Source organism: Salmo salar, chromosome ssa03, assembly GCF_905237065.1.
Source record: "Salmo salar chromosome ssa03, Ssal_v3.1, whole genome shotgun sequence".
NCBI lineage: Eukaryota > Metazoa > Chordata > Actinopteri > Salmoniformes > Salmonidae > Salmo > Salmo salar.
Genome location: NC_059444.1, coordinates 14,628,105 through 14,652,492, shown reverse-complemented (window position 1 = coordinate 14,652,492; position 24,388 = coordinate 14,628,105). Strand labels below are relative to the sequence as shown.

The 24,388-nt window shown below is 44.8% G+C and overlaps 1 protein-coding gene across 3 annotated transcripts in view; it reads left to right on the top strand.

Annotated features, from left to right (window-relative positions):
- LOC106598949 (lysine-specific demethylase 4A) overlaps positions 1-2,363 on the top strand; it is a 34,474-nt gene extending 32,111 nt beyond the window's left edge. For all 3 annotated transcript variants that reach the window (XM_014189982.1, XM_045714535.1, XM_014189981.1), the window contains one exon: positions 1,397-2,363. In XM_014189982.1, coding sequence (XP_014045457.1) covers positions 1,397-1,537 — 141 coding nt within the window. In that variant the 3' untranslated portion in view covers positions 1,538-2,363. The remainder of the gene's footprint in view (positions 1-1,396) is intronic.
- Positions 2,364-24,388: the final 22,025 nt, after the last annotated feature.

Sequence of the window (24,388 nt, the reverse complement as noted above, 5' to 3'; positions counted from 1 at the left end):
CGCAATGTTCCTTAATCCAAACTGATTTATATCAGATTAGGTGATATGAAATCACGCATTTTTATGAGTTTTGATGAAAATTGGATTCGGTCCATGTTTATAATGCCAATCTATGTAAATGTATTTCTTAAATTCTATTCATAATAAACTCAGCAAAAAAAAGAAACATCCTCTCACTGACAACTGCGTTTATTTTCAGCAAACTTAACATGTGTAAATATTTGTATGAATCTAACAAGATTCAACAACTGAGACAAACCGAACAAGTTCCACAGACATGTGACTAACAGAAATTGAATGTGTCCCTGAACAAAGGGGGGGTCAAAATCAAAAGTAACAGTCAGCATCAGTCAGCATGGCCACCAGCTGCATTAGGTACCGCAGTGCATTTCCTCCTCATGGACTGCACCAAATTTGCCAGTTCTTGTTGTGAGATGTTATCCCACTCTTCCACCAAGGCACCTGCAAGTTCCCGGACATTTCTGGGGGGAATGGTCCTAGCCCTCACCCTCCGATCCAACAGGTCCCAGACGTGCTCAATAGGATTGAGATCCGGGCTCTTCGCTGGCCATGGCAGAACACTGACATTCCTGTCTTGCAGGAAATCACACACAGAATGAGCAGTATGGCTGGTGGCATTGTCATGCAGGAGGGTCATGTCAGGATGAGCCTTCAGGAAGGGTACCACATGAGGGAGGAGGTCTTCCCTGTAACGCACAGCGTTGATTGCCTGCAATGACAACAAGCTCAGTCCGATGATGCTGTGACACACAGCCCCAGACCATGACGGACCCTCCACCTCGATCCCGCTCCAGAGTACAGGCCTCGGTGTAACGCTCATTCCTTCGACGATAATCCGACCATCACCCACGGTGAGACAAAACTGCGACTCGTCAGTGAAGAGCACTTTTTGCCAGTCCTGTCTGGTCCAGCGACGGTGGGTTTGTGCCCATAGGCGACGTTGTTGCCGGTGATGTCTGGCAATGACCTGCCTTACAACAGGCCTACAAGCCCTCAGTCCAGCCTCTCTCAGCCTATTGCAGACAGTCTGAGCACTGATGGAGGGATTGTGCGTTCCTGGTGTAACTCGGGCAGTTGTTGTTGCCATCCGGTACCTGTCCCGCAGGTGTGATGTTCGGATGTACCGATCCTGTGCAGGTGTTGTTACACGTGGTCTGCCACTGCGAGGACGATCAGCTGTCCGTCCTGTCTCCCTGTAACGCTGTCTTAGGCCTCTCCCAGTACAGACATTGCAATTTATTGCCCTGGCCAATTCTTTGAAAGACAGGGTCCTGAAAAAGGGAAGTTTATTTTTTGCTGAGTTTACTATGTTAATGGCTCTTAACTCCTAGATAACTGGATGCTAATTTACTCATGGCCTCTCTCTCTCTTTCAGTCCAAGGCGTCAGACATGCGCTTCGACGGGATATTCACAGAGAAGGAGGTCAAGCAGGGCTCCAAGAGACAGCGAGTCATCAACTCCCGTTACAGAGAGGACTACATCGAGCCTCTCCTATACAGAGTTATGATGGAGTAACCCTCCTCTACTTTATGAACTCACCACACACCCAGAGAGGGGGGCATCTTTGGGGCACCCACAGCCTGGACAAGTGGCTCCAAACCTGGGTACTATTAGGAACAAACTCCCTCTCTGGGTGTGTAAGGCTTCCATGCCCCTGGGGCATTTTTTTAAACCACGGCTGGGATTTTAGGGGAGTTTTGGTTCTTTATGAAACTCCCGTATTTCTGTGAATTGTTTCTTCTTCCTCCTTCACTGTCTGTTAATGACAATAGGAACCATCAATGAATTAAGGTGGAATAGGAACATGCTGGGCATTTGTTTTGCGTTGCATTATATCATCTGACAACTTGCTGAGTCGGCATTCTAACCTCTAGCATTACCCATCCAAAAGCATTAATTTGACATTTTTACATAAGATGGTATTTCATAGTGCAGGTCATAATTCAATACGATTTTCAATAACATGCTGTTAACTGATTACAAAAAATCTGAAGTGCTTTGCAATACATTTTATGGACTTCATATTATCTCCAATAGGAATGTGCAGGTTTGATTGTGTTTACTGTGACAGTAGGAGGATGATCGAAGTTAGCAGGCCAAGCCTTAAGGGCAGTGTTTTCTTGTTGGGTTCAGTTTAGCTATACAACTTTAAAGCTTTGGATTTATTGCATTTACATTTGTCAGTTGTGCATGTTTGAGGACAACTGTTTTACCACAGCTCACTGCACTTACAATCTCCAAAAAATCCCCAAGATGTATTTATGTGGATAGGTGTTTATGTGCACATTTGTTCTCGTTTCTTGAATTGTTTAAAAAATATATATTGCCATCCCATGTTGAATTGGTAGTGTGTATTTGCCAAGGTTAGTCAAGTTACTCGTTCTGCTAAAAAGCACTTTTTACAATACCCCGTTCAAAGGCACTCGCATTTTTTTTGTCTTGCCCATTCATCCATGTCTCAAGGCTTAAAAATCCTTCTTTAACCAGTCTCCTCCCCTTCATCTACACTGACATCAATAAGGGATCATAGCATTCACCTGGTCAGTCTGTATATTTCTTTGCTTGCGGTAGCTGAAGTTTGCAATGGCTGTTTTTTAAAGAACTGAACCATGGATTACAGTTTATCCTGGTCCATAGACTATTTTCAGGGTAAGGAACCATCCGTTAAATAGTGAACGTCTCCTTTTAAAAGGGCAATTCTGTCACTTCATCTCCAGCACCAAACCAGCGTCTCCATGTGAAAACAGCGCGTTTTTAATACAATTTAATACAGGGTAGGAGTGAAAGTGATTTTTAAAACCTGCATCAAGTTTATTTTTCTTGCTACCCATCACCGCAAATCTCTGTTTGAAAATCAGTTTAACTTTAGATGATGTAGTGTTCTGCCCGACGACAAAAATTTGAGATGCGCCGTTTTCACATGTTGACACTGGTATTGTGCTGGAGATTATGAAAATAAGGTTGAAAAGCGGTGGAGTTGCCCATTAAGTTCATAAAATGAACGTTGTGCAAGAAAAATGAAAACGGCAGCAGCGTTGATGAACATCAATTTCACAGACTTGTCTGTAGTTCCTGGTCAGGCAAAGACAAACAAATGGCATCAGAAACTAAAGTCCTCTAGTCTGGTTCTCTTCACCATCTTCGCACAAATACTGTATCTGGTTGGATAGTAGGCTGTTACGTACGCCTCTTGGAGGAGCGAACGTAACACCCCGCTACATCAACTCCCCGTGGAGTGAAAAAGTATGTGATTGTAGGTACGGGAAAGGACGACAGAGTCAGAGAAAAATACCGTTTACAGGGAATTCATTATTCCTTAACACTGTAAAGTGGGGAAAAGGGGCTGGACGGAACCAAAGCAAAGACAGTAAAAGTTGAGTCCCCTCCTACCTTACCTGCCTTCCCACTACTTACCTAACCTTTAGCACCACCAGACGCGCTAACCAAAATACAGGTGGTTGTCCGCCCAGGTCTTAGATTAAATACTACGGGTTATGTATGCCCGCTGGCCTAAACACTCCCAAGGTGTGTTCCGCTCCCCCCCCCCCGGGAACAAATTAACAGAACAATTTCAATAACCAAAAACACTAAGTCCTATAGGCATACACATACCTCGGAAGGAGTGGCTACAAAATAATATCCACAAAACTTTTCATGACCGCCACAACAATCAACACAGGACATTAAAAGAAGCTCTGTTCCTCGGGCAGGAACACTGGCTTTTATCAAGCTGGAGTAGGAGTTGGTAATGAAGAGACAGCTGTATCCTCTGACAAGAGAGAGGGATCTGAACTCCAATCTGCGATGGGGCAGACCAATCAGCTGCTTAGAATCCAGGAAGCCATTTCCTGAAATACACACACATACAAACCCACAACAACACAGAAATTGGGGAACGTAAAACATAGGTAATAGCCTATATTCAATCACTGGGATTCAATGAGAGGGAACGTTCCTTTTGTAACATACAGTCCAGTCTGAAAGTATTAAGACCCTTTGACTTTTTCCACATTTTGTTACATTACAGCCTTATTCTAAAATTGATTAAATCGTTTTTTCCCTTCATCAATCTACACACAATACCCCATAGTGACAAAGCAAAACTAGGTTTTTAAAAAAATCTGCAAATTTATTAAAAATAATAAACTGATATCAAATTTACTTAAGTATTCAGACCCTTTACTCAGTACTTTGTTGAAGCACCTTTGGCAGCGATTACAGCATTGAGTCTTCTTGGGTATGACGCTACAAGCTTGGCACACCGGTATTTGGGGAGTTTCTCTCATTCTTCTCTGCAGATCCTCAAGCTCTGTCAGGTTGGATGGGGAGCGTTGCTGCAAGCTATTTTCAGGTCTCTCCAGATATGTATATATTTTTTTTTATGTATTATTTCTTACATTGTGTTAGCCCAGAATCTTAAGTGTTATTACATACAGCCAGGAAGAACTATTGGATATCAGAGTGACGTCAACTTACCAGCACTACGACCAGGAATATGACTTTCCCGAAGCGGATCCTTTGTCCGCACGACCGAGGGCATTTGAACTGATTCCAGAGGCCGACCCGCAACAATACGGCCGGAGGAGAGGGAGCCGGAGCAGCCTTCTAGTGAGACTTGAGGCGCGCACACCACCCATTTCGCTACACTCACAATACCATCTGCTAATGTTCGATCAGGTTCAAGTCCGTGCTCTGGCTGGGCCACTCAAGGACATTCAGAGACTTGTCCCGAAGTCACTCCTGCGTTGTCTTAACTGTGTGCTTAGGGTCAGGGTCATTGTCCTGTTGAAAGGTGAACATTCGCCCCAGTCTGAGAACCTGCTCCAGAGCGCTCAGGACTTCATCAAGGATCTCTCTGTACATCTTTCTCTCGATCCTGACTAGTCTCCCAGTCCCTGCCGCTGAAAAACATCCCCACAGCATGATGCTGCCACCACCATGCTTCACCATAGAGATGGTGCCAGGTTCCCTCCAGACATGACGCTTGGCATTCAGGCCAAAGAGTTCAATCTCGGTTTCATCAGACCAGAGAATCTTGTTTCTTATGGTCAGAGTCCTTTAGGTGCCTTTTGGCAAACTCCAAGCGGGATTCCATGTGCCTTTTACTGAGGAGTGGCTTCCGGCTGGCCACTCTACCATAAAGGCCTGATTGGTGGAGTGCTGCAGAGATGGTTGTCCTTCTAGAAGGTTCTCCCATCTCCACAGAGGAACTCTGGCGCTCTGTCAGTGACCATCGGGTTCTTGGTCACCTCCCTAACCAAGGCCCTTCTCCCCCGATTGCTCAGTTTGGCCGGGTGGCCAGCTCTAGGAAGACTCTTGGTGGTTCCAAACTTCTTCCATTTGATGGAGGCCACTGTGTTCTTGGACCTTCAAAGCGGCAGAATTGTTTTGGTACACGTCACAAGAGCTGTGCCTTGACACAATCTACGGACAATTCCTTCGACCTCATGGCTTGGTTTTTGCTCTGACATGCACTGTCAACTGTGGGACCTTAAATAGACAGGAGTGTGCCGTTCCAAATCATGTCCAATCAATTTAATTTACCACAGGTGATTTACCAATCAAGTTGTAGAAACATCTCAAGGATGATCAATGGAAACAGGATGCATCTTAGGTCAATTTTGAGTCTCATAACAAAGGGTCTGAATACTTATGTAAATAAGGTATTTCTGTTTTTCATTTTTTATAAATTTGCTCAATTTCTAAATGTTTTGTCATTATGGGGTATTGTGTGTAGATTGAGGGGAAAAAACAATTTAATCAATTTTAGAATAAGGCTGTAGCGCAACAAAATGTGGAAAAAGTCAAGGCGTCTGAATACTTTCAGAATGCACTGTAAATATAACCATAGAACATACCATTACATGCATGATTGTGGCACATAGTGCACGATCTGGTCTTCATATGGTATTTCTACCACATGAAGAGCATTGCATCCTAATGCTGTTTACACCCCAGGGGGATCTGCTATTTTCCCCTGGTTTCTGCTGTTGGCATCAGATTGCATCTTTCCCCGCTTTACGGGTGCACAGAATGGCTTGTGGAGTGGGAGACCTGTGAGGTGTGGAGAGCTCCACTGCAATTTGGTGAGTGTTGGCCCCTGGCACTCTGTGCACTTCTACTCCTTATGGGATTAATTAACACAAACAAACATTACAATAATTCACTGTGGTAATTCTTCTTCCGGTGTTTTCTGCAGTGCGTATCGCATAAAGAGTCAAAATGTATGTATGTGTGTGTGTGTGTGTGTGTGTGTGTGTGTGTGTGTGTGTAATATATAAAAAAATGTTTTTATAATCAAATAAAAATACATAAATAGTAAATAAGGTTATCCAAACAATAATTATAAATACAGAAATACAGTCTGGCACAAAGAGAAGATTAATGTGAGAGACAGGTCTCTCATGTGAGACAGAGTTATGACTGGGCACCATTGGATATATGGGTTTATCAGTTCAGAGGTTGTCAGAGGAGAACACCAGTTACATTCATGCAGTTATTTAACAATGTTGTTTGGATCGAAAGTATTTGACATTGGTTTCAATAATGGATCCTGAAAATCAATAGTCTATAGGACATTTTTACAGGACTATGGGAAGCTTGCACAGAGACAATGTAGTTGTCTTTCCTACTATAACAGAATAGTTAGAAATTAGATGATGACAATCATTAACACACAATAGGCCTACTGTACATGGAGACAACACATTCACTATACTGAAAGGCAATAAGTGACCAAAATGTAAAGGTCCAATGCAGACAATCTCAATATCAAATCAGTTCTGAGTAACAATTAAGTACCTTTACTGTGATTGTTTTCAATTAAATTGTTTTCATCGTATTATTCCAACCTCATAGTGTGGAAATGTATATAAAACACGGAACATCATGTTTTGACTGCACTGGGCTCTTAAATTTTCAAGCAATTAGGAAGTAAGGAAATTAAACAATGTTTTTTCCTGTAACTGAAGACGAGTTCTTAGGTTCTTGTCTTTGGTGGAAATCAAGATGACGAAGTCTGGTGGTCAAAGACCACAATGTTGCTATTTTCTGCAACGTTTCTCATCCTGTTCAATGATCAGTACACAAGGTGCCTTCGGAAAGTATTCACACCCCTTGACTTTTTCCATATTTTGTTGTGTTACAGCCTGAATTTTTTTATTGATTGAATTGAGATTTTGTCACTGATCTAAACACAATACCCCATCATGTCAAAGTGGAATTTTATGTTTTACAAATGTTTACAAATTAAGTAAAAATGAAAAGCTGAAATGTCTTGAGTCAAGTATTCAACTCCTTTGGTATGGAATGCCTAAATAATTGCATAACAAGTCACATAATGTTGCATGGACTCACTGTGTGCAATATTATTTAACATCATTTTTAAATGACTACCTCATCTCTGTACCCCACACATACAATTATCTGTAAGGTCCGTCAAGTCGCGCAGTGAATTTCAAACCACAAAGACCAGGGAGGTTGTTCAATGCCTCGCAAAGAAGGGCACCTATTGGTAGATTTAAAAAAAGCAGGCATTAAATATCCCTTTGAGCATAGTGTAGTTAACAATTACACTTTGGACGGTGTATCAATACATCCAGTCACTACAAAGATACAGGCATCCTTCCTAACTCAGTTGCCAGAAAAGAAGGAAACCGCTCAGGGATTTCACCATGCAGCAAATGGTGACTTTTTAAAACAACATTATTTCAAACATGCATCCTGTTTGAAATATGGCACTAAAGTAAAACTACAAAACATTTGGCAAACAAATTAACTTCATGTCCTGAATACAAAGCGTTATGTTTGGGGCAAATCCAACGCAACACATCACTGAGTACCACTCTTATTTTTTTTTTCAAGCATTGTGGTGGTTGCATCATGTTATGGGTATGCTTGTCATTGGCATGGGCTAGGGAGTTTTTGGGGATAAAAAGAAACAGAAGAAAGCTAAGCACAGGTGAAATCCTCGAGGAAAACCTGGTTGTCTGCTTTCCAACAGACACTGGGGGACAATTTCACCTTTCAGCAGGACAATAACCTAAAACACAAGGCCAAATATTTTTTTTTATTTCACCTTTATTTAACCAGGTAAGCTAGTTGAGAACAAGTTCTCATTTACAACTGCGACCTGGCCAAGATAAAGCAAAGCAGTGCAACAGAAACAACAACACTGGAGTTGCTTACCAAGATGACATTGAATGTTCCTGAGTGGCCAGGTTTTGACTTGAATAGTCTTGAAAATCTATGGCAAGACTTGAAAATGGCTGTCTGGCAATGATCAACAACACGCCTGACAGAGCTTGAAGAATTTTCTAAATAATAATTTGCAAATGTTGCACAATCCAGGTGTGGAAATCTCTTAGATTTATCCAGAAAGACTCACAGCTGTAAAAGTTGCCAAAGGTGATTTTAACATGTATTGACTCAGGAGTGTGAATACTTATGTAAATGCATTTATGTAAATGATTTTTTTAATGTAAATTAATTGTTTTATTGATTGAATTGAGATATTTAATTTTCAATACATCTGCAAAAATGTTTTTTACTTTGTCTTTATAGGTTATTGTGTGTAAATGGGTAAGAAATGTTGAATTCAGGCTGTTACACAACAAAATGTGGAATAGGTCAAGGGGTATGTATACTTTCTGAAGGCACTGTACGCTCTCTAGAAGGCCTGCCAGCAACTGTGCTGAGTGTGTGATGGCACTGTGCCAGTTAAAGTGGGGTAATTTCTTTTGGCAGCCATTGACAAACTGTGTGTGTATGTAAAGGAAATTACTAAAGGGAGTGACAAACTCCTACAGAGTTACATCACTGGACTCGTTCTGTAATTGGTTCATTCAGTGGGCACTTCTACAAGCAGAGGATGCTAAAGGATATGTAGTAATCTAGAGGCGAAAGAAACGCACACCTATTTAGGCGAGGTGCTGGCTAGCGGAGTAGAACACTTGAAACATTTGAGAGCTGCACACTCTAGGAGCTCAGATGCAATAATGTAATAACCTAATATCCAACGTTTCAACAGACAAGCTGTCTTCATCAGGGTGTAATGACAAACGCTGCGGGGTGACTAGTTTATATAGTGTCAAAGGACACACAGGTGTCTGTAATCATGGCCGGGTGTGGCCTGATCATTGGTTAATTGTCATATATTAAAATTGCATACAAAAAACACAAATGGATAGCATACGATCACAGATACAATTTGGCTTCATAAGCCTACAAACATTTACAATGAATAGCAAAATCACAATAATCACAAGAATGGCTTCAGATCATGGTCTACGTTGAGACCGAAGGGACAAAATCTGTAATTTAAAGACCCTTGCTCCCTTCGGTCTCAAAGTAGACTTTGATCTGAAGCCATTCTTGTAGCCAAATTGTATCTATGATCGTATGCTATCCATTTGTGTTTTTTTGTATGCAATTTTAATATATGACAATTAACCAATGATCAGGCCACACCCGGCCATGATTACAGACACCTGTGTGTCCTTTGACACTATATAAACTAGTCACCCCGCAGCGTTTGTCATTATACCCTGATGAAGACAGCTTGTCTGTTGAAACGTTGGATATAAGGTTATTGCATCTGAGCTCCTAGAGTGTGCGGCTCTCCTTTAAATGTTTTAAGATATGTAGTAATCATATTCATTACATGTCATTATGTACATTGTGTTGAGAGGATGAAATAACATATGCCCTTACTGATTTATGTCCTGGGTCGACCTCTGACTGTTTCCCAGGTAATGTGGGTTCTGCTAGCTCTAGTTTAACCATAGTAGTCATGCCTCGAGCTCATGCACCATACTTCCTGAGCTCACCATACTAGGCCATTGTGCTCTGACATGTACAGGCATTGACATGTACAGGCATTGCTTAAACCAACTCCAGAGAGAGTTCTGCCAGGTTTCTGTCCCTGTAGGGCAGAGAGAGACTTGCTGTGAGGAGAGTGCCTGTGTTCAGGTGGCAGGGTTGGTTCATCGACTCTGTTCAGCTCTATCTCCCCCGGGGGCCTGGGAGACTTACAGAGAGCCACCTGTAACCACATGACTGGCTAATGAGCATTGCCGCTGGGCTGCGTGCCCTCGCACCCCACCCTTCCTCGGGCCCTGGCAGAGGTTCATATCAACATCTGCTGATGGACAGGCAGAAATGCCGAGCCTTGAACTGAGCAGTTTTGTTTGCCTTTTCCATGTGCCTCTGCTAGATGGAGAAATCAATGGTCGCTGACAACAACAACAAAAAAACGAGGCAAACCACAATACTGTATATCCATATGAAAATACTTTTCTAACTAAATGATGTTTGAATTGAATTATGTTTCAGTAGAATGAATATCAAAACTCCCCAAAAGTGTATGACTTGAAAATGTTTTATGACTTGGGCCTACACTTGCATGAAAGCAAGTTTTATATGTGACATATTCATAGTAACTTTTCTATATTTCCTTAGGCAACGTTTTTTAGGTGATTCAGAGCTGACAGTACACCGCAAACAAAGACGTTTTGTTTACTCAAAATCGCAAAGTCCTTTTGGAGAATAGAGGAAACAGACCCTCAATAGATATCAAACTGTTTCTGTTCCCCAGGTTTTCAATGTAGTTCATCTCTAATAGTGATGCCATTGTGGTGTGAAATGTTACTCAGAACCGGAGGTCTGTAAAAGCGTAGTGTATAATATCCTTTGTCTGAGCAGCAGTGCTGGTTGAACTCTGGGAAGAGAGGTGGTTACTCACTGCTCCCCATTGTGCTGGTTGCGTAACACCAGTGGAGTTGTCATCATCCCAAAATGTACATATTATATTGGAAAACGTTTTTGAACTGTGACACATTTTATTATGATATATTGTTGCAATGAGAAAAAGAAGTAGGGCAAGTTGCTAAGTGTATGTTTTCTACTTATACTGTAGCCTGTATGCATTTCTATGTTATTTAGTTATTATTTTAGTGGTTCTCTTTTTTTCAGAACTTTGTTGTTGCTCAATCCCACTGAATGAGTTATTTATTACACCGCTTACATTAAGTTATACTAACATGAACCAGTCATTGATGAAGAGATCTGTCAAAGGGAAGAAAGGCCCTTCTCTTTTCCACTGACACTGACTTTGCAGATAAATGCTTTGTTGAGGAAAAATGCACTTGATTGTGATGTGTTGTTGTCTCACTTAGCCATCTTAAGATCAATGCACTAATTGTACGTCAAATCAAATTTTATTAGTCACGTGCTGAATACAACAGGTGTAGACCTTACAGTGAAATTCTTACTTAAGTGCCCCTAAACAACAATGCAGTTAAAAAGATTACGGATAAGAATAAGAAATAAAAGTAACAAGTAATTAGAGAGCAGCAGTAAAATAACAATAGCAAGACTATATTCAGGGGCGTGCTGGTACAGAGTCAATGGGCAGGGGCACCGGTTAGTTGAGGTAATATGTACATGTAGGTAGAGTTATTAAAGTGACTATACATAGATGATAACAACAGAGAGTAGCAGTGGTGTAAAAGAGGGGGGGAATGCAAATATGTTGGGTAGCCATCTGATTAGATGTTCAGGAGTCTTATGGCTTGGGGGTAGAAGCTGTTTAGAAGCCTCTTGGACCTAGACTTGGCGCTCCGGTACCGCTTGCCGTGCGGTAGCAGAGAGAACAGTCTATGACTGGGGTGTCTGGAGTCTTTGACCATAAGTCACTCTGGATAAGAGCGTCTGCTAAATAACTAAAATGTAAAAATGCATAATAAAACATTTCTTATGACCTTTAATGCCCAGTTTCGTGTTTCACACACAGTTAATATTTGTATGATTTACAATAAATGCAATACCCTGTATTTGAAGTAAATATTTTTAATCAAAAGGACCTTTGCTCATAAAGTATAAGAGAAATCAGAACCATACAATATATAATCGTTTCAGTTGAAACCTCAACGGCTATATTAGGTTCTGAGAAAAACCAAGCGGTTCATTTGGCTTCATTGGTTCTGTAGATCCACTGTGATTGGCTGCCTGGTGTCAAAGCATGTGGGTGTGTTGGATAGGTCCTCAGGCCCCACAATGAATAGGAGAGCCATACTGAGGCTATGAATTACCCAATGACAAACCAAGACAGAAGCGCTGAAGTGGGTCACTAAGAATAATTGGATTTAATACAGCCAATGTGAAAGTGTGGGAGATCGGTAATGGGGGTAAGGCAATGGGGAATGTGTGAGTTATTTCGAGAGGTGTGAGTTTCTAAATGAAAGGTGAAAGAAGTCAACAGTAATCAGTAGGGTCTCGCCTTTCATACCACCATGGATGTGATGGCTTTCGCCATTAACAGTAAACCATCGGAAATGCAGAAAATCAGATCAATTGTGCCTCTTTATTTTCATCCACCATTCTCTCACCCAAACCCCCATTCTCTCACCCAAACCCCCATTCTCTCACTCTCACTCCATAATCCCGCTTTTTCCTCCTTATGCCCTATTTTCTCTCCTTCTGCCTCTCTGTCTATCTTTCTTTCTCTCGGTCTATCTCTCTCTGCGTCTCTCTCTTTCTTTTTTCTTTCATAAGGAATGCAAAAGTTAGGCAGTACACATGGCTAAACGTTAATGAAGGTGGTGTCAGTGCAGCAAGGTTAGACAGGTTGTATGTATCTGATCACTACTGTAGTAGGGTTGGAAGGTTAGACAGGTGGTATGCATCTGATCACTACTGTAGTAGGGTTGGAAGGTTAGACAGGTTGTATGCATCTGATCACTACTGTAGTAGGGTTGGAAGGTTAGACAGGTGGTATGTATCTGATCACTACTGTAGTAGGGTTGGAAGGTTAGACAGGTTGTATGTATCTGATCACTACTGTAGTAGGGTTGGAAGGTTAGACAGGTTGTATGTATCTGATCACTACTGTAGTAGGGTTAGACAGGTTGTATGTATCTGATCACTACTGTAGTAGGGTTGGAAGGTTAGACAGGTTGTATGTATCTGATCACTACTGTAGTAGGGTTGGAAGGTTAGACAGGTTGTATGTATCTGATCACTACTGTAGTAGGGTTGGAAGGTTAGACAGGTTGTATGCATCTGATCACTACTGTAGTAGGGTTGGAAGGTTAGACAGGTTGTATGCATCTGATCTCTACTGTAGTAGGGTTGGAAGGTTAGACAGGTTGTATGTATCTGATCACTACTGTAGTAGGGTTGGAAGGTTAGACAGGTTGTATGTATCTGATCACTACTGTAGTAGGGTTGGAAGGTTAGACAGGTTGTATGTATTTGATCTCTACTGTAGTAGGGTTGGAAGGTTAGACAGGTATCTGATCACTACTGTAGTAGGGTTGGAAGGTTAGACAGGTTGTATGTATCTGATCACTACTGTAGTAGGGTTGGAAGGTTAGACAGGTTGTATGTATTTGATCTCTACTGTAGTAGGGTTGGAAGGTTAGACAGGTATCTGATCACTACTGTAGTAGGGTTGGAAGGTTAGACAGGTTGTATGTATCTGATCTCTACTGTAGTAGGGTTGGATGGTTAGACAGGTTGTATGTATCTGATCTCTACTGTAGTAGGGTTGGAAGGTGTGACATTACTCCTGTGGGTTTTTCTGATCACCATAATGTGACTGTTGATATTCACTTGAACTGAGGTTTGTTTCTACATGAAAGAGTGAAGGGTGCCTTGATTAGGACTCGCTTTGGTACCCTCAAGGAAATGAATGCTCCTTGCATTTTTTTTTTACCACTAGGACAGTCGACATTACAACGCAAACAGATGGTCTGCCTTCGTCTCCCTGATGGGAAGGTGACCACGGATGACGGTGAGACGCATCAACATGTCGTGGATTTCTACTCTGCCCTCTACAAGGCGGAAGATTGTGATCCTCTGTGTGCTGAACAGTTGTTTCATGGACTTCCTCAATTGGGCCCTGAGCAGAGAGATGCTTTGGACTCTGACTTTACTCTGCAGAGCTGCCCACTGCAGTTATGCAGCTCTCATCAGGCCGAATCCCTAGCATTGATGGTTTACCATCTGACTTCTACAAGCACTTTTGGGGGTCTATTGGGGGGTTATGAAGTGGTGTGTGAATCTTTTCATGAGGGTTCTCTTCATGTATCTTGTCAACGTGCTTCAAGGTGCCAAAAAAACTGATTTAACATTTAAGTCATTTAGCAGACGCTCTTATCCAGAGCGACTTACAAATTGGTGCATTCACCTTATGATATCCAGTGGAACAACCACTTTACAATAGTACATCTAAATCTTTTAGGGGGGGGTTAGAAGGATTACTTTGTCCTATCCCAGGTATTCCTTAAAGAGGTGGGGTTTCAGGTGTCTCCGGAAGGTGGTGATTGACTCCGCTGTCCTGGCGTCGTGAGGGAGCTTGTTCCACCATAGGGGTGCCAGAGCAGCGAACAGTTTTGACTGGGCTGAGCGGGAACTGTGCTTCCTCAGAGGTAGGGGGGCCAGCAGGCCAGAGGTGGATGAGCGCAGTGCCCTCGTTTGGGTGTAGGGACTGATCAGAGCCTGAAGGTACGGAGGTGCCGTTCCCCTCACGGCTCCGTAGGCAAGCACCATGGTCTTGTAGCGGATGCGAGCTTCAACTGGAAGCCAGTGGAGAGAGCGGAGGAGCGGGGTGACATGAGAGAACTTGGGAAGGTTGAACACCAGACGGGCTGCGGCGTTCTGGATGAGTTGTAGGGGTTTAATGGCACAGGCAGGGAGCCCAGCCAACATCGAGTTGCAGTAATCCAGACGGGAGATGACAAGTGCCTGGATTAGGACCTGCGCCGCTTCCTGTGTGAGGCAGGGTCGTACTCTGCGAATGTTGTAGAGCATGAACCTACAGGATCGGGTCACCGCCTTGATGTTAGTGGAGAACGACAGGGTGTTGTCCAGGGTCACGCCAAGGTTCTTAGCACTCTGGGAGGAGGACACAATGGAGTTGTCAACCGTGATGGCGAGATCATGGAACGGGCAGTCCTTCCCCGGGAGGAAAAGCAGCTCCGTCTTGCCGGGGTTCAGCTTGAGGTGGTGATCCGTCATCCACACTGATATGTCTGCCAGACATGCAGAGATGCGATTCGCCACCTGGTTATCAGAAGGGGGAAAGGAGAAGATTAATTGAGTGTCGTCTGCATAGCAGAGACCATGTGAGGATATGACAGAGCCAAGTGACTTGGTGTATAGCGAGAATAGGAGAGGGCCTAGAACTGAGCCCTGGGGGACACCAGTGGTGAGAGCACGTGGTGCGGAGACAGATTCTCGCCACGCCACCTGGTAGGAGCGACCTGTCAGGTAGGACGCAATCCAAGCGTGGGCCGCACCGGAGATGCCCAGCTCGGAGAGGGTGGAGAGGAGGATCTGGTGGTTCACAGTATCAAAGGCAGCAGATAGGTCTAGAAGGATGAGAGCAGAGGAGAGAGAGTTAGCTTTAGCAGTGCGGAGAGCCTCCGTGACACAGAGAAGAGCAGTCTCAGTTGAGTGACCAGTCTTAACCTGACTGATTTGGGTCAAGAAGGTCATTCTGAGAGAGATAGCAAGAGAGCTGGCCAAGGACGACACGTTCAAGAGTTTTGGAGAGAAAAGAAAGAAGTTGTTGACATCGGAGGGATCGAGTGTAGGTTTTTTCAGAAGGGGTGCAACTCTCGCTCTCTTGAAGACGGAAGGGACGTAGCCAGCGGTCAAGGATGAGTTGATGAGCGAGGTGAGGTAAGGGAGAAGGTCTCCGGAAATGGTCTGGAGAAGAGAGGAGGGGATAGGGTCAAGCGGGCAGGTTGTTGGGCAGCCGGCCGTCACAAGACGCGAGATTTCATCTGGAGAGAGGGGGGAGAAAGAGGTCAAAGCACAGGGTAGGACAGTGTGAGCAGGACCAGCGGTGTCGTTTGACTTGACAAACGAGGATCGGATGTCGTCGACCTTCTTTTCAAAATGGTTGACGAAGTCATCCGCAGAGAGGGAGGAGGGGGGGAGGGGGAGGAGGATTCAGGAGGGAGGAGAAGGTAGCAAAGAGCTTCCTAGGGTTAGAGGCAGCTGCTTGGAATTTAGAGTGGTAGAAAGTGGCTTTAGCAGCAGAAACAGAAGAGGAAAATGTAGAGAGGAGGGAGTGAAAGGATGCCAGGTCCGCAGGGAGGCGAGTTTTCCTCCATTTCCGCTCGGCTGCCCGGAGCCCTGTTTTGTGAGCTTGCAATGAGTCGTCGAGCCACGGAGCAGGAGGGGAGGACCGAGCCGGCCTGGAGGATAGGGGACATAGAGAGTCAAAGGATGCAGAAAGGGAGGAGAGGAGGGTTGAGGAGGCAGAATCAGGAGATAGGTTGGAGAAGGTTTGAGCAGAGGGAAGAGATGATAGGATGGAAGAGGAGAGAGTAGCGGGGCGAGAGAGCGAAGGTTGCGACGGCGCAATACCATCCGAGTAGGGGCAGAGTGAGAAGTGTTGGAGGAGAGCGAGAGGGAAAAGGATACAAGGTAGTGGTCGGAGACTTGGAGGGGAGTTGCAATGAGATTAGTGGAAGAACAGCATCTAGTAAAGATGAGGTCAAGCGTATTGCCTGCCTTGTGAGTGGGGGGGAAGGTGAGAGGGTGAGGTCAAAAGAGGAGAGGAGTGGAAAGAAGGAGGCAGAGAGGAATGAGTCAAAGGTAGACGTGGGGAGGTTAAAGTCACCCAGAACTGTGAGAGGTGAGCCATCCTCAGGAAAGGAACTTATCAAGGCGTCAAGCTCATTGATGAACTCTCCAAGGGGACCTGGAGGGCGATAAATGATAAGGATGTTAAGCTTGAAAGGGCTGGTAACTGTGACAGCATGGAATTCAAAGGATGCGATAGACAGATGGGTCAGGGGAGAAAGAGAGAATGTCCACTTGGGAGAGATGAGGATTCCAGTGCCACCACCCCGCTGACCAGATGCTCTCGGGGTGTGCGAGAACACGTGGGCAGATGAGGAGAGAGCAGTAGGAGTAGCAGTGTTATCTGTGGTAATCCATGTTTCCGTCAGCGCCAAGAAGTCGAGGGACTGGAGGGTAGCATAGGCTGAGATGAACTCTGCCTTGTTGGCCGCAGACCGGCAGTTCCAGAGGCTGCGAACTCCACGTGGGTTGTGCGCGCTGGGACCACCAGGTTAGAGTGGCAGCGGCCACGCGGTGTGAAGCGTTTGTATGGCCTGTGCAGAGGGGAGAGAACAGGGATAGACAGACACATAGTTGACAAGCTACAGAAGAGGCTACGCTAATGCAAAGGAGATTGGAATGACAAGTGGACTACACGTCTCGAATGTTCAGAAAGTTAAGCTTACGTTGCAAAAATCTTATTGACTAAAATGATACAGTGCTGCTGGCTGGTGAAGTAGGCTAGCTAGCAGTGGCTGCGTTGTTGACTTTGTTTGAAAGTGTAGCTGGCTAGGTAACCTCGATAGTTTCAGTACTACACCATTATCATGATACAAAGGCTCTTCTAAAAAATTGGCGACTTGTTGCATTGCTGTGTGCGGAATATAAAATTGGATCTAAATGTCTCTCAAACAGGTTGAAATAATATCTGGGGCTGTTGGTCCACAAGGACCAGTCTTACTGTGTACCTGACCGGTCTATTGTTGAGAACTTGTTTCTGATAAGAGATGTTTTAGACATTTGTAAACTGTCTGATGTAAATGTGGGTTTACTTTCTTTGGATCAGGAGAAGGCTTTTGACCGTGTGGACCACCAGTACTTGTTCAAAACAATGAAAGCCTTGGAGTTTGGGGATGTTTTTTTTGTTGTCTTGGATGAGTTTACTGTATGCTGGGGCCTCATGTATGGTGAAGGTGGGGGGTGGTTTGAGCTGCCCCATCCCTGTCCAAAGGGGTATCAGGCAGGGATCCCCAATTTCAGGACAGTGATATTGTCTGGCAATTGAACCAATGCTTTGTTTTTTTAAGAGCGAGTCTTTCTGGTTTCTCTGTGCCAGGTGTAATGAAGAGTCCCATGACAGCACTGTCTGCGTATGCAGATGATGTGACAGTTTTAATTACAAGGAGTGAGGATGTTAAGGTTCTCTCAAAAGCTTTAAAGGTGTGTGAGGGGGCCTCCTCAGCTAGAGTCAATTGGGAAAAGAGTGAATCGCTGTGGGCAGGTCAGCTTCAGATGGGGTCCGCTCCACGGTTACCAGGGGGGCTTCAGATGGGGTCTGCTCCACGGTTACCAGGGGGGCTTCAGATGGGGTCTGCTCCACGGTTACCAGGGGGGCTTCAGATGGGGTCTGCTCCACGGTTACCAGGGGGGCTTCAGATGGGGTCTGCTCCACGGTTACCAGAGGGGCTTCAGATGGGGTCTGCTCCACGGTTACCAGGGGGGCTTCAGATGGGGTCTGCTCCATGGTTACCAGGGGGGGCTTCAGATGGGGTCTGCTCCACGGTTACCAGGGGGGATTCAGATGGGGTCTGCTCCACGGTTACCAGGGGGGCTTCAGATGGGGTCCGCTCCACGGTTACCAGGTGGGCTTCAGATGGGGTCCGCTCCACGGTTACCAGGGGGGCTTCAGATGGGGTCCGCTCCACGGTTACCAGGGGGGCTTCAGATGGGGTCCGCTCCACGGTTACCAGGGGGGCTTCAGATGGGGTCCGCTCCACGGTTACCAGGGGGGATTCAGATGGGGTCTGCTCCACGGTTACCAGGGGGGCTTCAGATGGGGTTCGCTCCACGGTTACCAGGGGGGATTCAGATGGGGTCCGCTCCATCGAGGAGGATGGAGGGTCTGGATGATGTGTTCCCTGTGCTGAATGTTAGTGTTGCGGTGGGGGCATTAGAGGAGGATGGAGGGTCTGGATGGTGTGTTCCCTGTGCTGAATGTTAGTGCTGCTGGGGCATTAGAGGAGGATGGAGGGTCTGGATGATGTGTTCCCTGTGCTGAATGTTAGTGCTGCGGTGGGGGCATTAGAGGAGGACGAGGGTCTGGATGATGTGTTCCCTGTGCTGAATGTTAGTGCTGCTGCTGGGGCATTAGAGGAGGATGGAGGGTCTGGATGATGTGTTCCCTGTGCTGAATGTTAGTGCTGCTGGGGCATTAGAGGAGGATGGAGGTTCTGGATGATGTGTTCCCTGTGCTGAATGTTAGTGCTGCTGCTGGGGCATTAGAGGAGGATGGAGGGTCTGGATGATGTGTTCCCTGTGCTGAATGTTAGTGCTGCGGTGGGAGGCATTAGAGGAGGACGAGGGTCTGGATGATGTGTTCCCTGTGCAGAATGTTAGTGCTGCGGTGGGGGGTATTAGAGGAGGATGGAGGGTCTGGATGATGTGTTCCCTGTGCTGAATGTTAGTGCTGCTGCTGGGGCATTAGAGGAGGATGGAGGGTCTGGATGATGTGTTCCCTGTGCTGAATGTTAGTGCTGCTGGGGCATTAGAGGAGGATGGAGGGTCTGGATGATGTGTTCCCTGTGCTGAATGTTAGGGCTGCGGTGGGGGGCATTAGAGGAGGATAGAGGGTCTGGATGATGTGTTCCCTGTGCTGAATGTTAGTGCTGCGGTGGGGGGCATTAGAGGAGGAAGGAGGGTCTGGATGATGTGTTCCCTGTGCTGAATGTTAGAGCTGCTGCTGGGGCATTAGAGGAGGATGGAGGGTCTGGATGATGTGTTCCCTGTGCTGAATGTTAGTGCTGCTGGGGGCATTAGAGGAGGATGGAGGGTCTGGATGATGTGTTCCCTGTGCTGAATGTTAGTGCTGCTGGGGGCATTAGAGGAGGATGGAGGGTCTGGATGATGTGTTCCCTGTGCTGAATGTTACTGCTGCGGTGGGGGCATTAGAGGAGGAAGGAGGGTCTGGATGATGTGTTCCCTGTGCTGAATGTTAGTGCTGCTGCTGGGGCATTAGAGGAGGATGGAGGGTCTGGATGATGTGTTCCCTGTGCTGAATGTTAGTGCTGCGGTGGGGGCGTTAGAGGAGGATGGAGGGTCTGGATGATGTGTTCCCTGTGCTGAATGTTAGTGCTGCGGTGGGGGCGTTAGAGGAGGATGGAGGGTCTGGATGATGTGTTCCCTGTGCTGAATGTTAGTGCTGCGGTGGGGGGCATTAGAGGAGGAAGGAGGGTCTGGATGATGTGTTCCCTGTGCTGAATGTTAGTGCTGCGGTGGGGGGGGTTAGAGGAGGATGGAGGGTCTGGATGATGTGTTCCCTGTGCTGAATGTTAGTGCTGCGGTGGGGGCGTTAGAGGAGGATGGAGGGTCTGGATGATGTGTTCCCTGTGCTGAATGTTAGTGCTGCTGCTGGGGCATTAGAGGAGGATGGAGGGTCTGGATGATGTGTTCCCTGTGCTGAATGTTAGTGCTGCGGTGGGGGCGTTAGAGGAGGATGGAGGGTCTGGATGATGTGTTCCCTGTGCTGAATGTTAGTGCTGCTGCTGGGGTATTAGAGGAGGACGAGGGTCTGGATGATGTGTTCCCTGTGCTGAATGTTAGTGCTGCGGTGGGGGGCATTAGAGGAGGAAGGAGGGTCTGGATGATGTGTTCCCTGTGCTGAATGTTAGTGCTGTGGTGGGGGGCATTAGAGGAGGATGGAGGGTCTGGATGATGTGTTCCCTGTGCTGAATGTTAGTGCTGCTGGGGGCATTAGAGGAGGATGGAGGGTCTGGATGATGTGTTCCCTGTGCTGAATGTTAGTGCTGCGGTGGGGGCATTAGAGGAGGATGGAGGGTCTGGATGATGTGTTCCCTGTGCTGAATGTTAGTGCTGCTGGGGGCATTAGAGGAGGATGGAGGGTCTGGATGATGTGTTCCCTGTGCTGAATGTTAGTGCTGCGGTGGGGGGGTTAGAGGAGGATGGAGGGTCTGGATGATGTGTTCCCTGTGCTGAATGTTAGTGCTGCTGCTGGGGCATTAGAGGAGGACGTGGGGATGCTGCTTTCCTTCCATACCCTGGAGGGGTCAAATGGACGAGTTGGGCGAGTGTGTTTGGTCCAGGTCCCTCCCCAAAAGGTTGTTGGTGGTATTTATATAAACTGCCTATTGAAAAGAGGATACCTGACCTCCAATGGAGGATAATACATGAAGCCATAGCCACCAACATGCATCTGGTACACCTGGATCCTACTGTTGGGGAGGGGTGTCCAGTCTGAAACTCTGGCACATCTGTTCTTACAGTGTCCCAAGTTGGTGGGGATGATTGACCTGATCACTAGCTGGTTCTTAGCTCTGGGAGAGGTTTTCTCTTCCCAACAGTTTATATTTGGGCTAAAGTACAGGTTTAGTTATCTTGATTAACTTTGTCAGGCGCAGCTAAATTAGCAATTTGTTAGACATGAAAGAACAGTATTCGGGGACAGGGGTCTGTGGATGTGGTGGGAATGCGGGGGGGATGTTGGCAGCGAGACTGGGGGTTGAGTTTGCCTATTACAAACTGGTTAACAATATTGGGCTGTTTATGAGTATTCAGAGGCTGTTTAGTTAGGGTGGAGGAAGATTTGGTGTTGTGTTTTTAATTGATGTGTAACCATGGTTTTGTTTGAGTGTTGTGTTGTGGCTTCCCAGACCAATAAAGGATATAAAAAAACTATATTTTTCTCTTTCTGTCTCTATTTCTTTTTTTCTCTCTCTCTCTTTTCTATCTCTCTCTCTCTTTCTCTTTCATGTCTCTCGCTCTGTCTCGTTCTGTCTCGCTCTCTTTCTGTCTTTCCGGTCTCTCTGTCGCTGTCTCTTTTTCTGTCTCTTTCGCTCTCTGTCTCTCTCTGTGTCTCTCACTCTGTCTCGCTCTCTTTCTGTCTCTCTCTTTCTGTCTGTGTCTCTCACTCTGTCTCGCTTTGTCTCCCTCTCTTTCTGTCTCTCTCTCTCTTTCTGTCTCTCTCTCTTTCTGTCTCTCTCCGACTGTCACTCTCTCTTTCCTATCTCTGTCTCTCTCTTTCCTATCTCTCTCTGTCTCTCTCTCTTTCATGTCTCTTATTCTGTTTGGAATGTCTCACCACCACTATTTGGAATGATAATCACAACAACAATAATAATAGTCATAACAATAATAGTAATAATAACTATGTTACTGTTTACTATGCAGATATTATTCAGTGTCCCTCAGGCTATGGCAGGAAAATACATATTTGGCTGCAAGAGGAGCCATTGCTCCTTCGCCCATGAGTATTTTTAGTTTTTCCTCTGGGTTTAATAAGTTAAAGTTTGTAATAAATGTAGTCATTTCTGTGAATAATGAATCTCTTGGTGAGGAATATTTCTCACAGTAAAGGAGAAAGTGCATCTCTGTTTCTACCTCCCCTGTCGTGCAGTGACCACATACACGCTCCTCTTTGGGTAGCCATGTCTTTTTATGTCTGCCGGTTTCTATTGCCAATCGGTGGTCACTCAGCCTGTACTTGGTAAGGATCTGTCTCTGCTTCGTATCTCTGACAGAGTAGAGATAATCAGCCAATTCATATTCTCTGTTTAGGGACAGATGGCTATGTAGTCGGCTTTGGGATTTTGTTCAGTTTTTCCAATGTTGTAAATATGAGTCCTTTGATTGGTTCATGATTTTGTTTATTGGAATTCTTTCTTTTGAAGCAGTGCCAGTGTCAGGTTGGTTGGTTGGTGAGGTCCAACACCTAACCAACCAAGTTTGAAGTGCTTTAAATTGCAGACTTGAATTTGGACTTGAATTTAGATGTAGCCAACATTTTAATGATCTTTTCTGTATTTTAATTACCTCTGGAAAGCGGCCCAATTCTGCCCTACATGCATTAGTTGGTGTATTTCTCTGGTGTATTTCTCTGTAGAATTTTCCAACAGAATTCTGCATGTAGGGCTTCATTTGGATGTTTGTCCCACATTATAAAGTCCAGTTTATTGAGTGGCCCCCAAACCTCACTTCTGTAAAGAGCTATTGGTAGGATTACACTGTCAAATATCTTTGAATATTTTCGATTTTGAATAATTTCATTTTTATTGCATACGATGCTCTGCAGGCTTTTTCTTTGAGCGCATTCACTGCCATATTAAAGTTTCCTGATGCAGATATGGTCAGACCAAGGTACGAGTAATTTTTAGTGTGTTCAATTATTGTCACGCCCTGACCTAAGAGAGCTGGTTTTTCTCTGTTTAGTTTGGTCAGGGTGTGATATGGGGTGGGCATTTTATGTGTTGTGTGTCTGTTTTGGCCAGGTATGGTTTCCAATCAGAGGCAGCTGTCTATCGTTGTCTCTGATTGGGAGCCATACTTAGGCAGCCTGTTTCCACCTGGTTTGTGTGGGTAGTTGTTTTCTGTTTCGTTAATGTAACCTGACAGAACTGTTGGCTGTCGTTTTGTTTATTTTGTCAAAGTGTTCGTTTTCATTAAAATACAATTATGAGCACTCAACACGCTGCGCCTTGGTCCCCTCTATACGATGCCCGTTACAATTATGGTGTTGTTCAGGGTGAATTTTTTTTTGTGTTTCTGACATCAGTTTTTTTAGGGTGAACTTTTTTAAATTGACTGCCAGGGCCCAATTATGGCAATATTTCTCTAGAATGTTAAGGTTCTGTTGAAGACCTTCTTTGGTTGGTGATAGAAGTACCAAATCAGCATATAGCAGGTATTTTACCTCTGTGTCAAATAGTGTGAGTCCTGGGGCTGGAGAATGGTCCAACATGTCTGCTAATTAATTTATATAAATATTGAAAAGATTTGGACTCAAACTACAGCCTTGTCTCACACCTCGACATTGTGAAAATAATTCTGTTCTTTGGTTTTAGATTTTTATTGCACATTTATTTTCTTTGTGCATACATTTCATTAACTCATACACCTACCACCAAGCCCACTTTGGAGAATTTTGTAAATTAGCCCTTTGTGCCAAATAGAATCACATGCTTTTTTAAAGTCAATAAAGCAAGCAAAGATTTTGCCCTCTTTTTTTGGGTGGAAGTGTTTATTAATTAGTGTGTGTAAGGTGTATATATGGTCAGTAGTGCGACGGTTGGGGAGAAAGACAATTTGACATTAACATATTACATTTTTTTTTCTTGAAGAAAGGTTTGAATTCTTGAATTCAAAATGCTACAGAAAACCTGTCCCAAGTTGCTGTTTACGCAAATTCCCCTGTAATTATTGGGGTCTGATTTGTCTCCACTTCTGTGGATAGGGGAGATGAGCCCCTGGTTCAAGACATCAGGAAAGCAGCCAGAAGTTAATACCATGTTGAACAATTTAAGCACATCATTTTGCAACTCAGGTGTGTTGTTTTTCAGCATTTCATTTCTGATGTTATCTAGACCACAAGCTTTCTTTGATTTTATAGATTTGAGCTTTTCATTTAGTTCTTGTTGGGTTATTGGGTAATCTAATGGATTTTGGTTATTTTTAATGACTGATTCAAGGATGTTCAATTTTTCTAGAAATTTTAATTGGTTATTTTTGTAAGTCTTTTTGTGGGATGTTTTTGTATAGATTATCTTGTATGGCTAATTCTTG